This window comes from Malaclemys terrapin, chromosome 3 (genome assembly GCF_027887155.1).
Source record: "Malaclemys terrapin pileata isolate rMalTer1 chromosome 3, rMalTer1.hap1, whole genome shotgun sequence".
NCBI classification, from domain to species: Eukaryota; Metazoa; Chordata; order Testudines; family Emydidae; genus Malaclemys; species Malaclemys terrapin.
The window spans coordinates 41,391,886-41,407,730 of NC_071507.1; the positions used below are offsets into that span (position 1 = coordinate 41,391,886).

General features: G+C 40.5%; 1 protein-coding gene across 5 annotated transcripts in view; it reads left to right on the forward strand.

Annotated features, from left to right (window-relative positions):
* SYT14 (synaptotagmin 14) overlaps positions 1-15,845 on the forward strand; it is a 169,836-nt gene that overhangs the window by 67,830 nt on the left and 86,161 nt on the right. For all 5 annotated transcript variants that reach the window (XM_054021278.1, XM_054021277.1, XM_054021279.1 and 2 more), the window contains one exon: positions 9,866-10,084. In XM_054021278.1, the coding sequence (XP_053877253.1) occupies positions 9,866-10,084 (219 nt within the window). The remainder of the gene's footprint in view (positions 1-9,865; positions 10,085-15,845) is intronic.

Genomic DNA, 15,845 nt, shown 5'->3' on the forward strand with positions numbered 1-15,845 from the left:
TATATTTTATTTTCTAGGTAATTTATTCTCTAATTGCAATGATATTTATTGAAAACCAGTTAATTTTTTTCTGTAATTGGAGACTCAAAGAGTTTGGCTTGTTTAACCTAACCAAAAGAAAGCTGAGGGGAGATATGATTGCTTTCTATAAATACATCAGAGGGATAAATACCAGGGTGGAAGAGGAGTTAAAGTTAAGTACCAGTGTGGACACAAGAACAAGTGGATATAAACTGATGGTCAACAAGTTTTTAGGCTTGAAATTAGGTGAAGGTTGTTAACCATTAGAGGAGTGAAGTTCTGTTAACAGTCTTCGAAGGGGAGCAGTGGGGGCAAAAACATAACTGGCTTCAAGACTGAGCTTGATAAGTTTATGGAGGGGATGGTATGATAAGACTTTCTACAATGACATGTAGCCGATTTGCGACTGCTAGCAGCAAATATCTCCAGTGGCTGATGAGGGGACATTAGATGGGGAGGGCTCTCAGTTACTACAGAGAATTCCTTCCCAGGTGTTTGGCTGGTGGGTCTTGCTCACATGCTCAGGGTCTAACTGATCGCCATATTTGGGGTCGGGAAGGAATTTTCCCCCAGGTCAGATTGGCAGAGACTGGGTTTTTTTCCGCCTTCCTCTGCAACATGGGGCACTTGCAGGATTAAACTAGTGTAAATGTTGGATTCTGTGTAACTTGAAGTCTTTAAACTATGATTTGAGGACTTCAGAAACTCAGCTAGATGTTAGGGGTCTATTACAGGAATGAGTGGGTGTGTAGGAGGTTAGATTAGATGATCATGATGGTCACCTCTGATCTTCAAGTCTGAGTCTATTCATGATCAAATCTGTCATGTGTTCTAAATTTTCTTTTTTCCAAATAAAAACTATTTTGCATTTTCTGAAGTGCTTTGTGTGGTTTCTGTTGGGTACTGGGAATTTTTCTCTAGTCTTTGTTTGGCTCTAGAATGTTCCTAAAAATCTGTTTATTTCAGTGGTGCTGGTCAGAATGTGTAAGAGAACACTTAGTGCAGCAAGCTGTACTATATTGTCTAGGAACAGGTTCAAAGCATCTGTGTTGCCCTTATTGCATGTGGATCAGGGCACATATATATATGAGCTTAAGATTTAAATTTATTTTTCTAACATTTTATTTGCAATTACAATATTCTCTCAGAAACAAGAAAAATCCAAAATTAATCTTCCATTTATTCTTTGAAAGCAGTTCAAATTCTATGTGCACTTTTTAAGACTATCTAGAAAACAGTTTTTTAAGGTATGCAGAAAACATTCAGGATGGGATTTTGAAGGCATACGATAAACAAATGGAATTTTTGATATATTTGAACTGTGGTAGAAAAATTTCCCAGCATTTGTTTTCTTCTTAAATAACACAGTAATTTTAGGATAGAATAATCACTGACAAGAGGTAATTAAGAAGCCTGTAGACATAAAAACTTGGAACTTTACTAAATTATTTCTATGGCTTGTCTTAAGGAAGATTACAGTCTGACGCAGAGAGATTTCTTATATGTGCTGTTGGTAAATATGCTTTGTGATGTGTTTTTAGCATACTAAGCTTATAAAATATGTACATATGTGACACTCCATAAATTATTTAATGAGCTAAATTTCATATTTGCAAGTAACTTAATTTTTAAGATGAAGTTTATACTTATAAGTATGTGGATTCATTGCTGGTGAAAGGCATCAGCTGGTGACAGCCTGACAAATTAAGATTTATGTTTATCTACGGGGAGCAGCTGGGCAAATGTCCAACACACACTCTTCTGCCAGCATATTTCAACCCTGATCTGGGGAGGGGCAGACAAGGACTTTCTTTAGAGATAGCAGGGGGTCCTTCTCCATGTCCTGTGCAGGTCATCATTTCTCTGCTGAATCTAGCAGTTAGAACAAAGCATAGTGGTGAGTTTATGATGTGGGAGATGGAATTGGAACCTATGAAACTGATTTCATATAGTTAGGGTTGCCAGGTGTCTGATTTTTGACTGGAATGTCCGGTCAAAAAGGGATGCTAGCGACTTCGGCCCTCACTGCTGACCAGGCCGTTATAAGTCCGGTCGGTGGCACAGCGGGGGGCCCTGGGCTAAGGCAGGCTCCCTGCCTGCCCTGGCTTTGCGAGGCTCCTGGAAGTGGCTGTCCGATCCCTGCAGCCTCTAGACGCATGGACGGCCAGGGAGGCTCCGTGCACTGCCCCCTCCCCGAGGGCTGGCTCCGCAGCTCCCATTGGCTGGGAACCGTGACCAATGGAATCTGCAGGGAGTGGCACCTAGGGGCTGCAGGGACCTGGTGGCCACTTGCCAGGATCCTGAACCCCCTCCTGCAGTCCAACCCCCTGCCCCAGAACGGAATCCCCTCCCACACCCAGATTCCCTGCTGGAGCTCACCCCCCCCCCCAACCCTGTGCCCCATCCCCCTCCTGCATCCCAAACCCTTCATCCTGACCCCACCCCAGAGCCCACACCCCCAGTCGGAGCCCTCACCCCCTCCTGCACCCTAACCCCCTGACCCAGCCCAGAGCCCTCTCCTGCATCCCAAGCCCCTCATCCCTGGCCCCACCCCAGAGCCCACACCCCCAGCTGGAGCCCTCACCTCCCTCCCACACCCCAACCCCCTGTCCCAGCCGGGTGAAAGTGAGGGAGGGAGGGGGAGAGTGAGCGACGGAGGGAGGGGAGATGGAGTGAGTGGGGGCATGGCCTCGGAGAAGGGGCAGGGAATGGGCGGGGCCTCTGGGAAGGGGTGTGGTAGGGGGCGGGGCAAGGGTTTTGGGTTCTGTTCGATTAGAAAGTTGGCAACCCTACATATAGGGGCATAAAATGGAAAATACCTCTTATCCCTATTTGAGCTGGACTGGATTCACCTACAAGTGAAAGATGCTGTAGCTCATTAGCAATATCCTAAGGCATCAACTCACCCAATAAATGCTAACTTAAGATATGGTCAGATATACATATTCAAAATGGAGTTGATAGCACTATATACAGTTATAGTTGCTTGACATTTCCCATTATGAGATTCCCCATATGAGTTTTCGGTTGCTTATAACTTTGCCGGACTTCTACTGTTTAGGCCGAAATTTTCCATGCTGTCTCTCTGTTTTAGTCAGATTTTTGTTTTTTTGTAGGCGTGTATGGACCTCCCTCCCTGTCAATCTCAGAGGGAGGCCACACCTCCCTCCCTGTCAGCCTCAGAGGGAGGCCACACCTCCTAATGGTCACACCCTTAAAGTGGCAATCTATCAAAGGAGGAAATTTAGCAGTTTGTGATATTTGGGCCCTCTAAGCTGGGCTGAGCAACAATCAGTCTGCCTAGAGCAATACAGAGTCTTGGAACCCAGGCCCCCAGGTAGGGTGGAGCACCAAACAGTCTAGTGCTCTGGCCTGTAGTCAGGGCAGAACAGCAAAGAAGTCTAGGGGCCCAGACTCTCAGGCAGGGTCGGGGGGGGCATCAAATAGTCAGGCGTCCTTATTCTAGCAGATGGCCAAAAAACACAGGCCTCTTGGCCTAAAGATGGGGAGGTTGCCATCCCAGGGGTCGGAGGGCAGGGGGACCCAGGCCCACTCTACTCCACCGGGCCCTAGTCCAGGGCAATACTGAGTTAGTGGGGATCTGCCCACAACACGCTGATCTAGAATCAAGCCAAGACTCAACCAGACTGTAGTCTAGTTTCCCTGGGCTATTTCCTACATCCCTTTTGTGTGGTACTTCCATTTTGTGGGTGTCCTCTATCTTCCCAGGGCACGTGGCCAGTGGTAGCCACAGCAACTCCTCGGCATCTCAATTGGCCAATTGCTATAGTAAGTTCTCAGTATGGTTAAGATCCTCTTCAGGTTCCAGCATCACATGAGATGCATCTGTCTCCCTTGGCAGCTGCAGCCCAACTGAGCTGCAGGGCCTGCCTTTTATACTTCTGGTTCCTGTCCTGCCCCTCTGCTTCCGGTGGGCCGGGCATGGCCTTCGTGGCTCAACCCACCAGAGGGCAGGTTGTGGTCCCTCCCTGTCAGTCTCAGAGGGAGGCCACATCTCCTTGCTCCAGTTTTGTTTAAGTTTCAGCTAAAACACTACAGCTGGTTCCAGGAATGAGATTAGGGGAAAATAAATTGGCCCATGTTAAAACAAAATCTTATAACAGTTTCATTGAGATGCTTTTGCACCTCTCTGCTATGGAGCAGGAGCTTGACATTTGGGTGGAGGAGGTTGTTCTGATGTAAGGGAAGTGCCTTTTGCTGTTTCTGTGGAAAAACTGCCCAAATTATACTAAGTTATAAACGTCTGGAAAAATCGCAATTTGTAAGTACTCAATAGAGGCTTTTGTAACCATGCCTTAGTGGGTCACAACCGAGGATGCCAAATTCAGGACGAACTGCTGAGAAATAGAGCAAACACAACCCAAAACTGGTGGTTATTCTTTTGTGGCTGGTTTGGTATATCTTATAAAAGTAAACTCCTGTTTCACCACACTGGCTAACAAGAAAACATAAAGGCAGTTTCCTCAGGGATTCCAGTTCTTATATCACCATCAAAACCACTGTATTCAGAGATGAGTGGTTCTTTACAACCAGTCTAATCAAATAATAGGTTCTTCTGATCCCAAAGGACCAGCCACACACCAAGGTCAATATATAACTTAGATATTACTCAAAAATCATGCTGATGCCAATCCTTTATTTTCTATAATCCAAAGGTTTATTTATAAAAAGAAAGAGAGAAAGGTGAGAGTTAAAATTGGTTAAAGGAATCAATTACATACAGTAATGGCAAAGTTCTTGGTTCAGGCTTGTAGCAGTGATGGAATAAATTGTTGGCTTAAGTCAAGTCTCTGGAGCACATCCACAGCTTGGATGGGTCATTCAGTCCTTTGTTCAGAGCTTCAGTTTGTAGCAAAGTTCCTCCAGAGGTAAGAAGCAGAATTGAAGACAAAATGGAAGTGTTTACAGGGCCTTTTATAGCTTTTGCCATGTGGAGGGCATTCCATTGTTCTTACTGTGGAAAATTACAGCAAAAAATGGAGTTTGGAATCACATGGGCAAGTCACATGTTCATACCTAATTTCCCTAGTCATTGCAGGAAGCCATTACCTACACTCCAGACAGCACATTTACATGACAGTCCACTCAGTGTAGATTGGCGTCTCCCATGGTCCATTGTCAACTAAGTGTTTCTTGATGAACTACTTAACTTGAATAGTCCCTCCAAGATGTGCTGGCGAGCTATCTTGTGGGCGGTACCCCAGGAGCGAACATTTGAAATCTGGGTATAGAGCCAATATTTACAACTTCAAATACAAAAATGATTCATGCATACAGATAGCATAATCATAAACAGCAAATCATAACCTTTTCATAGACACCTGACTTGACAACCTTTGTACAAGATTTGCTGCAAATATATAACATTGGTTGCAACAATTATCTATATGGTCCTGTTTTAATCAGATAACATCACAGCTTGTTATAGTTTGTGAGCTAAATTCTCGGAAGACTCTGTCTGCACTGGGCATGCTCCATTCCAGGGCTGCAGAGGCCAAATAGGACTTTCTGAGCAGTTGCTGTTTCTGAGTGCTGTGAGCTATTTTTAGGGTCAGGCATCACAACTAACAATAAGGAGACTCTCTCCCCTGTGCTTTCAGTGTTTCCACTGCTGATTCTCAGATTGTTTAGAGGAAGAAACTGCCTGAGTATAATGCAGAATCCCTTGGATTAAGTTGACTGAGATTGGGAACAGGGTGGGGGTGGGAATGGCAAATGACTAGACTAAGAAGACTGGGAGCTAGGGGCTGGGTGAGAGAGACTGAGATTGAATGTGGAGCTGGGGTGTAAGTTCCAGGAATGGGTGGGCAAGGAAACTGAGGAGAGAAGGAGACCAGGGCAGTTGACTGGAACTAGGAGTTGGGGTGGAGGGAATACAAGACTCAGATGGGAAGCCCAGATAGGGAGACTTACTGGGTAGGGAAAATGGGACTGGGATGAGGAGCTCATGGGTGGAGATGGGGGTTGGCTAAGCAATAAGACCTGGGTTAGGGGAAGGGGCTAGTGGTGGGGACTGGGGTGAAGAGATGGGGGGGCAGGGAAGAGGCAGGAGAGGAACAGGGTTGAAGGAATGGGGTGGACGGGGTCAGACTTGGGGGAAAGTAGAACAGAAGGGTCCGGGACCATTAGAACACACTCCCCTTCAGAACCTAGAATGTCAGCAAATATCTGTGAAATCCACTGGCAAAGTGTGTGTCTCATCCTCTAGTGGCTGGTCCACACAGAGGATGAGAACCTGCTGTTGCTGCCATCATACTCCATTTGCTCAATTGGCAAAGGTCTGTGCTGTGAATATAAGGATTTCAGTTCTGCTGATGACTCATGTGGGTGTCAGTATGATTCCACATGGTGGAATTTCTGTTATTTCAGTTTGCTTTTTCAGAAACCTGGGAAATTGCACACAAAAAACCTTATGTAGAAAAAAAGTTAAGATTGCAAAAAATGTAGGAAATGTCAATATTAAAGTTGTCTGTGCAACCTTAATTCAGCTCCCTTGTGCATATGCTTTGTGATACAATCTTTAATTAGATGGTCACATGCTATTTTTTCCCACAAGCCCAGTTTGATTCAGAGAACAGGATGGGCCATGCAGGGTTGTTTAGTGAAAGAGGCCGTTAATACTTCTGACTCATTTGTTGCAAAAATTAGAAGGTGTGTGGTGAATGAGGCAAAGACTTTGTAATATGGAATTTCTTGGTTAGATTGGAGAGAGGTAAATAATGGTGTCCCTCAGGGATCTGTACTGGGACCAGTAATGTTCAACATATTAATAAATGATCTGGAAAAAGGGATAAACGGGGAGTTGGCAAAAATTTGCAAATGATACAAAACCATTCAAGATAGTTAAGTGCCAAGCAGACTGCGAAGAGCTACAAAAGGATCTCATAGAACTGGGTAACTGGGCAACAAAATGGCAGATGAAATTCAATGTTGATAAATGCAAAGGAATTCACATTGGAAAACACAATCCCAACTGTACATATAAAATGATGGAGTCTAAATTAGCTGTTACCAGTCAAGAAAGAGATCTTGGAGTCATTGCAGATAGTTCTCTGAAAACATCCACTCAGTGTGCAGCAGCAGCCAAAAAAGCGAACAAAAAAGCAAACAGAAGGTTGGGAATCATTAAGAAAGGATAGATAATAAGACAGAAAATATCATATTGCCTCTATATAAATCCATGGTATGTCGATATCTTGAATACTGCGTGCAGCTGTGGTCGCCTCATCTCAAAAAAAAAAAAAAAAAATTGGAATTGGAAAAGGTTCAGAAAAGGGCAACAAAAATGATTAGGGGTATGAAACGTCTTCCATAGGAGGAGAGATTAATAAGACTGGGACTTTTCAGCTTGGAAAAGAGATGAGTAAGGGAGGCTATGATAGAGGTCTATAAGATCATGACTGGTGTGGAGAAAGTAAGTAAGGAAGTGTTATTCTTCTCATAACACAAGGACTTGGGGGTCACCAAATGAAATTAATAGGCAGCAGGTTTAAAACAAACAAAACGAAGTATTTTTTCACACAGTGCACAGTCAACCTGTGGAACTTCTTGTCAAAGGACGTTGTGAAGGCTAAGACTATAACAGGGTTCAAAAAAACAACTAGATAAATTCATGGAGGATAGGTCCATCAATGCCAGGATGGGCAGGGTTGGTGTCCCTAGCTTCTGTTTGCCAGAAGCTGGGAATGGGCAATGGGATGGATCACTTGATGATTACGTGTTCTGTTCATTCCCTCTGGGGCACTGGCATTTGCCACTGTCAGAAGACAGGATACTGGGCTAGATTAACCTTTGGGCTGACCCGGTATGGCCGTTCTTATACCACTAGAATGCCCCTCTCCTTTGTTTATGAGATTTGCTCAAATTAGTCACTGCCCACATACACCAGTTTAAATGATAAGCTTTAGCTTAAATTGTAATCGTAGCTGAAGAGGCTAGCGTGCACTTAAGTTAGCAGTGCATGTTGCCCCAACCAACCTATTTGTGCAGCTCGGGTGGGTATGCTAAAACGTACAGGAGAGAGCCTCTTTCCTGTGCAATTTAAGAACTCCACACTTGTGGAAGACTTCATTCTAGTCTGGCTATGTTCCTAAACTTCACTGGAAAAGAGCTTCTGTTCAGGAATTCCTTTAGCCAAATGCCTTGCCCATCTGTGGAGCTACCAAAGTGAGGAGGGGCAAGGGCTTCTGCTGACCATAGGCAGTTCGTTGGAGTTTCAGGCAAAGATCCTGCTGACCTTTATCAGGTTCTCAGGACCCCGTCCTTATCCCTCTCAGACCTTAAGATCCACACTAACCTTTGCTTCAGCTACTGTGCAGCTTACAAAATTGGTCAGAACCCTTCCTTAATCCTTTTGCACACCATAGGAGGTGCCAGCCCCCAGCAAACTGTAGGAGTCTTTACCCAGCCCTTGCACACCATACAAAGTTTTAGCCCTAATTATTCCAATTAATATGCAACAATTTATGTTACTAGCCAGTTCACTGTGAAACTAAGTCTGCTTGGAAATACTTATCCAGCTTATTCTTTTTAGATATCCACTTGGAGTAGAGTACATAATTTCTGTTTAAGGCCTCATAGTAATGTGGTGTTCTATTTCTATATAGGGGTTAAGTGGAACTTAAAGATAGTGTAGATCTTGTACTGGCCATCTGCACTGAGTGAATTTTTGTCGTAATGTACATAGTCTACTTGTGGTATGAATTTTTCAAATAAAAAACAACTTTTTCTGGAACATGGTTGTGCGCTGCTCCCAAAGTGAGACCTATTTTCCTGCTAAACTTCAACTTTTAAACTGTAGCTATTTCAAATGGAGGATTAAAAAAACAACTACTAACTAAAAACCTTATAGGATTTTTAAAATGGAAAATGTTTATTTTTCACTCCATTCTGAAAACAGCTGAATCTTTGAAATTTAAAAATAAAATAAAATAAAATAACCCTTCAAAAGTCACTAAGTTGGAACATTTTAAACACAAATGTGATGATTTCAGAATTTATGACTGGATAAAAACAGAGGTTAGAATATAAACTTTTATGCAACCTTAACTATTGCCAGGTGGCTTCTATGAGAATCTGTATTAATTCCAGGTTTGAGGAAAATCATCAGTTGTTTCAAGTAAAATAAGACTCTGTATGCCCATTTTGATTTTCATGTAACTGAGTACTTTTCTACATCCTTCACATCTATAGGTATGTGCCTGTATTGTAAAACTTCTGCTTTTAGCTATGAACATATTGGTCAACTTGTTAGATTTTCTTTAAAAATGTAGCAACAGTATTACTGTACCATTTTTTCCTTTAGATGTTATTAGCCTGAAATATTTTTATGTAATTTTGTCATCTGTTTTGTTTTGACATCAGAATTTTATTTATATCATATTCTACACCATAAGCCCCTTTACAGGAGAGAATCCGGAGTTGACTTCCTAATATGAGTCAGTAATACAAAATATGACATTACATGATGTTGTCTGTGATTACATAAAATCTTTGGGAATTTTATTTCTTAAATAAATAGATTCAAGAAATTGGATAAGTGTGCTTCTTCAAAAACAAAACCACTTATTTCCCATTAAATATACTGTGTAATATTTGGGAATTTGTAATTTTTCTGCCTTTGTAGAAAAATAATAAAAATTTCTGAGGTATTGCAGTTCAATCTGGTACCTGTGTAAAACGATGACAAAAGTTGGTTAAATATATTTTATTTTTCTCAAAAAATTTCAGTAAACATTGAAAATATTTAAATTGTATTGATTAATTTGTTTCACTCTTTCTCGAGCTATCGTCTGTCATTTACTGTTCTGTTTTCTTCAAACAGACAACTCGTACATGAATAAAGACCAGCATGGTTCCTCCTCTGAAAGTGAAGACGAGGCATTGGGTAAATACCATGAGGCCTTGTCCAGAACACAAAGTTCCAGGCCACCAATGGTAGATAGCAGACAGCAAAAAAATTATATTTGGGAAACTAGACAAAAATATAGCCCTCTGTCTGCAGAGTATGATGGGTACAGTAGTGAAGCCTCGATAGATGAAGGTAAGATGTGATTTACAATATTTCTCCCATCATCCCTCACCTTCAAGTTACACTGTGGATAAGAATGTTGCAGTTAAAGACAGTCTGGCTTAGAAATAGTTACTGTCTGCTAGTAACTCTAGAATATTTTTTTATATCTGCACACATTACAAAAGACAGGTACTAGCATGCTTTTATGTCCTTCCCAAAAGCACTGCATATGGAATTTAATATAGGAGGATTTAATAGCATGTAACTTTACCAACAGTAACATTTTTCTTGGAAGAACTCCTTTTAAGCTGATTTTTGTGGAGATTAAGAGGGAAACATGGTGGCTCCTGATGAAGTAGTTTAGGTACAAAATTACAAGACATACTTGCTGGATCTTTTGTACAGAGGTATACTTTATACATACATTGACTTTTATAGCTCCAAAGTATAGCTTATCATTCAGTGGAATTATTCTATTATGTTATTAACATGTAAATGACAGGAATGTCTCATGCCTTTTATTTAAATCACAGGAGTTAACCAAAAAAAGTTGTTTTATTAATAAAAATTCCTAAAGGTCAAATTTTGAAAATAGATCCTTTTTGTGGCATATTTTTGAATCTTCCATTCACGTCAGTTAGGAAGTGCCTACACTGCCATGGTGAGGTGTGATCGCAGCTTGAGTAGACATACCCGAACTAGCTTTGATTTAGCTAGTTCAGGTACTGTTAGCAGTGAAGCCACGGCAGCCTGGGCTTCAGCTCAGGCTAGCCAGCTGAGAATTTACCCAGGGTTCTGAGTGGGCTTGTACAGCCATGCTGAAGCTTGTGCTGCTGTGGCTTTATTGGTATCCAAGCTTGCTAGATTAAAGCTAGCTAAGGTACATCTACACAAGCTGCAATCATCCCCCATGATTGCCGTGTAGATAGCTAAGTACACAGGTACTGAGATGTCAAAATTATATCATTTGCATCTGGAAATAGTTCCAGGTGCAAAATTGTATCTGTAAGCATTTCCAAGCATAAAAACGGAGTTCTGGCTGAGGTCCAGTTAAAAAAAAAAAACAAAAAAAAACAGGTTGTATTTTTCATGTGGGTGCAAGGGTAAGACTTTCTTGATGGAGGAATTAGAAATTTTAATTATATATATAATAAAACTGAAAGTGTATTTTAATGGACACCATATTTTTAAAGATTAAATAATTTTTCCTAGCAAAAAGCAATACATCTCATGTACGAGTGCTTACATTTAAGTATAGCTTGCAACCTAAAAACATCCTTACAAATTTGGAAAGTCTTTTCATAATGTGAGAGCCTAATTTGTTTTTGTTTTGGAAAAATGTCCATTTACAACTTAAGCTAAAAGAGATGTTGTTTTTGTGACCTTTCTTCCAATTCTTAGTTTGGAAGCAGGGGCTGGATGGGTACTGTGATATCTATGGCAGGACACAGAGGTAGAACAGGTAAGCCATACTTGAAGCTCGTAGCAGAGTAAGATAATTCTCTTTCAGTCTTCACCAGCTAAATTCCTCAGTCCTTCTGCTTCAAAACCGCATCTTAGGAGATCGGCGAGCTTGAGTCTCAGCATTTAGGGAGAAAAAAGGAGAAGTGATGGTTATATTGTTTGCTCAGGAAGGACTTGGAGAAAGGCGAAGATGAGTAAGGATAGAAGGATGTTTCAGTTCCTTTTATCTACTTTAACCTGCCAACAGCAGCATCTACATTCCCTCTCCTTTCCTACTGCCTTTCTCCCCAACACCTTTGTACTCCATGCTATGTGGGGAGCCAGCTTCACCTGGAGCTACTTGAAGGGAGAAGTATAGGGGATACTAGCTGGGGATGGGAAAGGGAGATGTTGCCATCAGCAAATAGGAGAAGAAAGATACAGAATCTAATGTAGCCTCAATGCTGTTTGCCTCTTTGCTTTCAAGTGGCTCCCACTTGCTCACTTCCTCCTACTTCAAAGTTTCTGAGATTTAAATCTGAACCCATCTCCTAAAGTTTTTTCTTCCTCTTCCTTGCTTCCGAGCTTGTCTTGCAGGGGCAGTGAGATATTACCAGCCACCTTCTTTTGCCTCCTATCTTGAAAAAGCTGGGGCTCATGCTGGGTTCCCCCTTTCCCCTGAGCTGGAGTCCTTGTTCCTCAAGCTGGAAATTTAGAACATGATTGGTGTCCATGACAGATGGGCCATCTTTGGCAGGTTCTAAGCACAGCAGCTAGGAGTTTGCCAGCCTGTTTTATGTGCCCTGCTGCAAATGTCATCACTGCCCATTTTTCCAGACAGTGTCTCCATTCAAGAAATGGGGTGATTGTCACACAAAAAAATGTCAACAACTTAAGTGGTAAATTGACTAATTTAATTTATTATAATGGAAATGTTTGTAGAAAAAAACTAAGGAAAATTTTTAAAAAGTTTGATTTTAAAATATGTTCCATTTCAGGTTATTTGCATATATGTTCTATATTTTAATTTACAGAAAAAATGTCAAAGTAATATTTATCAGAGTTTTGTGAATGCTTATTTTGCATTTGCTGTTCTATGTAAGATTATATTCTTTTCCAACCCATTATCAAGAGCTGAGCTCCAGCAGTGTTGTCTGCCAGAAAACCTGCAGTTGTGTTACAGTTGTGAGCAAAGCATTTGTAGAATCAGGGCCATGTTTTATAATTATTTCTGTAGCCATTAGTCTCCATGAGATGCTGCTCAATAATGTTGCAGAAGTCAACAACAACAACAAAAATTATAGTGTTCTTTATAATACGTTATGACCTGAAGGTGGCACACTACAGTATATATTTTGTTGATACTTCGTAGTTCTTCCAAAACAATTTCAGATACAACAGCCAATTCCTTGCATTATTATTAAAATATGTTCCATACAAATTTGCTCTGAATACAGGAAAAGACAAGGAAGAATATGCATGGTTGCGTTCTATTCAACAAGAAAGGCAAGCTTCACATCCTAGAGCTTTAGTGACAGAGAAAGTGGGAACCTGATAAAGAACACCTGCAGCTCATAAAAAGAGGCTGGAGCATACAACCAGCCTGTTCAGATATGTTCAGAGAACAATATGTTTAAACATTTGAAATTACAGTCTCAGATTAAAAGTGAAGAACATCAAGAATGTTTTAGTCATTTTGTTTCAGTATAAATTATGCAATGCCAAGTCTTACTGTTTCTGAAAACTGGACATGAATCCTTAATGCTATGAGACATCACAGCAATCCTAACTGAGATTTTTCAATAAATAGTTTAGTTTTAGTTTACGTGATATAACTCAAACATAGATGATGTAAAGACAAATAATAGAGACATTTCTTAATTCTTCGGAGAATGGAACAACGTTGCTCTGTGTAATTAAGGAAAATAAATAAACAGTTTTAGTACTTAGTAACATCTTTGCTCCCCATGTTTTTAGGTTTTCACAAATGTGTTTAATCTTTTCTACTTCTACACCCTAGATATTTTAGTTCTACTTTCAGAACATTAAAGCCTTCAATCTCTGTGCATAACTCCTACTGAAATCAACAGGAGCAATATGAGCTGATAAAACTACAATGGTTTTCCATTTTCAGAAACGTGTGCTATTTTCTTTTTTGGCAATTAATCAGTAGTTCTGTCAGACTGTATATGCCCTACTATATATTTTCAAAGAAGGGACCCATAGATGTGTTTGTACCAATAGCTGTCTTTTCTGCACTTTAACAATTACTTATATTTTTGTTTGCTTTTTTTGTTTGGCTAGTCCTGCTCTTATTTGTTTAAAAAACATGTACACAAAATCTTACAACAGGACAGGCAAGAAACAAAATCTTGTATTTAAAAAAAGGGGGTTAAGTAAGATTGCATTGCTTGATATATTACCTGATTTTTGTAATCCCAAAGTGTAAAAATTCAATTATAATATCCTAAAATCTTCTTCTTATACTACTAATATAATACGGACATTAATTATAAAACATGTATCAATACTTGACCAGCATATTGTATTTAATTTCACATTTACAGGATGCATATATTCTGAAAATGTTTTTATTTTGAAGCTTGGAAACATTACAGAATGTGGCATATTTTGTTATCATTCTTTTGTCCTCTAGGTGGCATATTAATCTTTCTTTCCACCTAGAAGTACTGTATAGAAATGACATATCATCATGATATAGCATGTCTAATAATCTTCAAATGGAGAAAACAAGAAATAACAACATATCAATATTTTTGTAACATTATTTCTGGTTTTGTGTTTTTACCTGCATTGTTTTATGACTCCATTTTAATTTGCTCCATGAATCTTTCGTTAAGTATTTTAGTTAGAAAAAGAGAGTTCTTCTAATTCCAGGTTTCAGAGTATCAGCCGTGTTAGTCTGTATCCGCAAAAAGAACAGGAGTACTTCTGGCACCTTAGAGACTAACAGATTTATTTGAGCATAAGCTTTCGTGGGCTATAGCCCACTTCATCAGATGCATAGACTGGAACATATAGTAAGAAGATATATATATACACACAGAGAATATGAAAAGGTTGTCATACCAACTCTAAGAGGCTAATTAATTAATATGAGCTATTATCAGCAGGAGAAAAAAAACTTTTGTGATAATCAAGATGGCCCATTTCAGACAGTTGACAAGAAGGTGTGAGGATACTTAACATGGGGAAATAGATTCAATTTGCGTAATGACCCAGCCACTCCCAGTCTCCATTCAAGCCCAAATTAATGGTATCTAGTTTGCAAATTTTCATGTTCTCTGTATGTGTGTGTATATATATCTTCTTACTATATGTTCCATTCTATGCATCTGATGAAGTGGGCTGTAGCCCATGAAAGCTTATGCTCAAATAAATTTGTTCATCTCTAACGTGCCACAAGTACTCCTGTTCTTCTAATTCCAGGAGGTCAAACACAGTTTATGAGCTGGATCTGTCTTGCTTCATGTTTTTCTTTAGCAAATATGATATATTCAGATTCTGCAGAATCAAAATTTACCTTTTGTAATAGAAGTTTGACCTGAACTGGGTTTAGATTCAGGCTTTTCTGCATAGGCCAAAGGATCATTTTACCTCTCGTCTGACAAGCTATAGTGAATTACCTCAGTCTAAGATACAAATGTGTCTTTAAATAAACCCTAGTTTATTACAAAATTAAGAAAAGATCAAGTCAAAGCAAGGTTAAAAGGCACAGAAGACGTACCTAGGCCTGAAACTCCCTTGTCTTGCACAGATAGGCCCAAATTGTTTAAATCACAGAAAAGAGATCAGCAAATTTAATGCTTATGTTTCTAGACCTCTCTTTGTCAGTTTCACCAGGATTTGGACATATGCCATTCTCCATGACATACTAGATGTCTGTTCAGATCCCAATGTCAGTTTCCTTTTTTTGCCATCCTGTTATACACTCTTTTGATGTGGTCAGGTGTCAACTTACTCATTATCATATTAACCAAGAAAGTATCTGTGGCATTAGCATCTTAACAATAATGTTCTCTCAGGGAGAGTGAAGTAACTGCTGTTCCTTGTTCCTATCCCAGTATGATTGCCATATCGCTTTTAATGATACCCCCCCTTTACAGTAGGTTAGGGTGACCAGAAGACAACACTAAAATATCAGGACACATTGGGGTGCTGTCAGCCCCGCCACAGTCCACCCCTGTTTCTCCCAGGCTCCGGCCCCACTCTGCCCCAGGTCCTGCCACCTCCCCACTTGCCCCCCCCCACGCCCTTCCTCTTCCCCCTGGCCCTCTGCTGGCTTGCTGCATCCCTCCTCAGTCCCCCACCCACCGTTCGCCTCCTC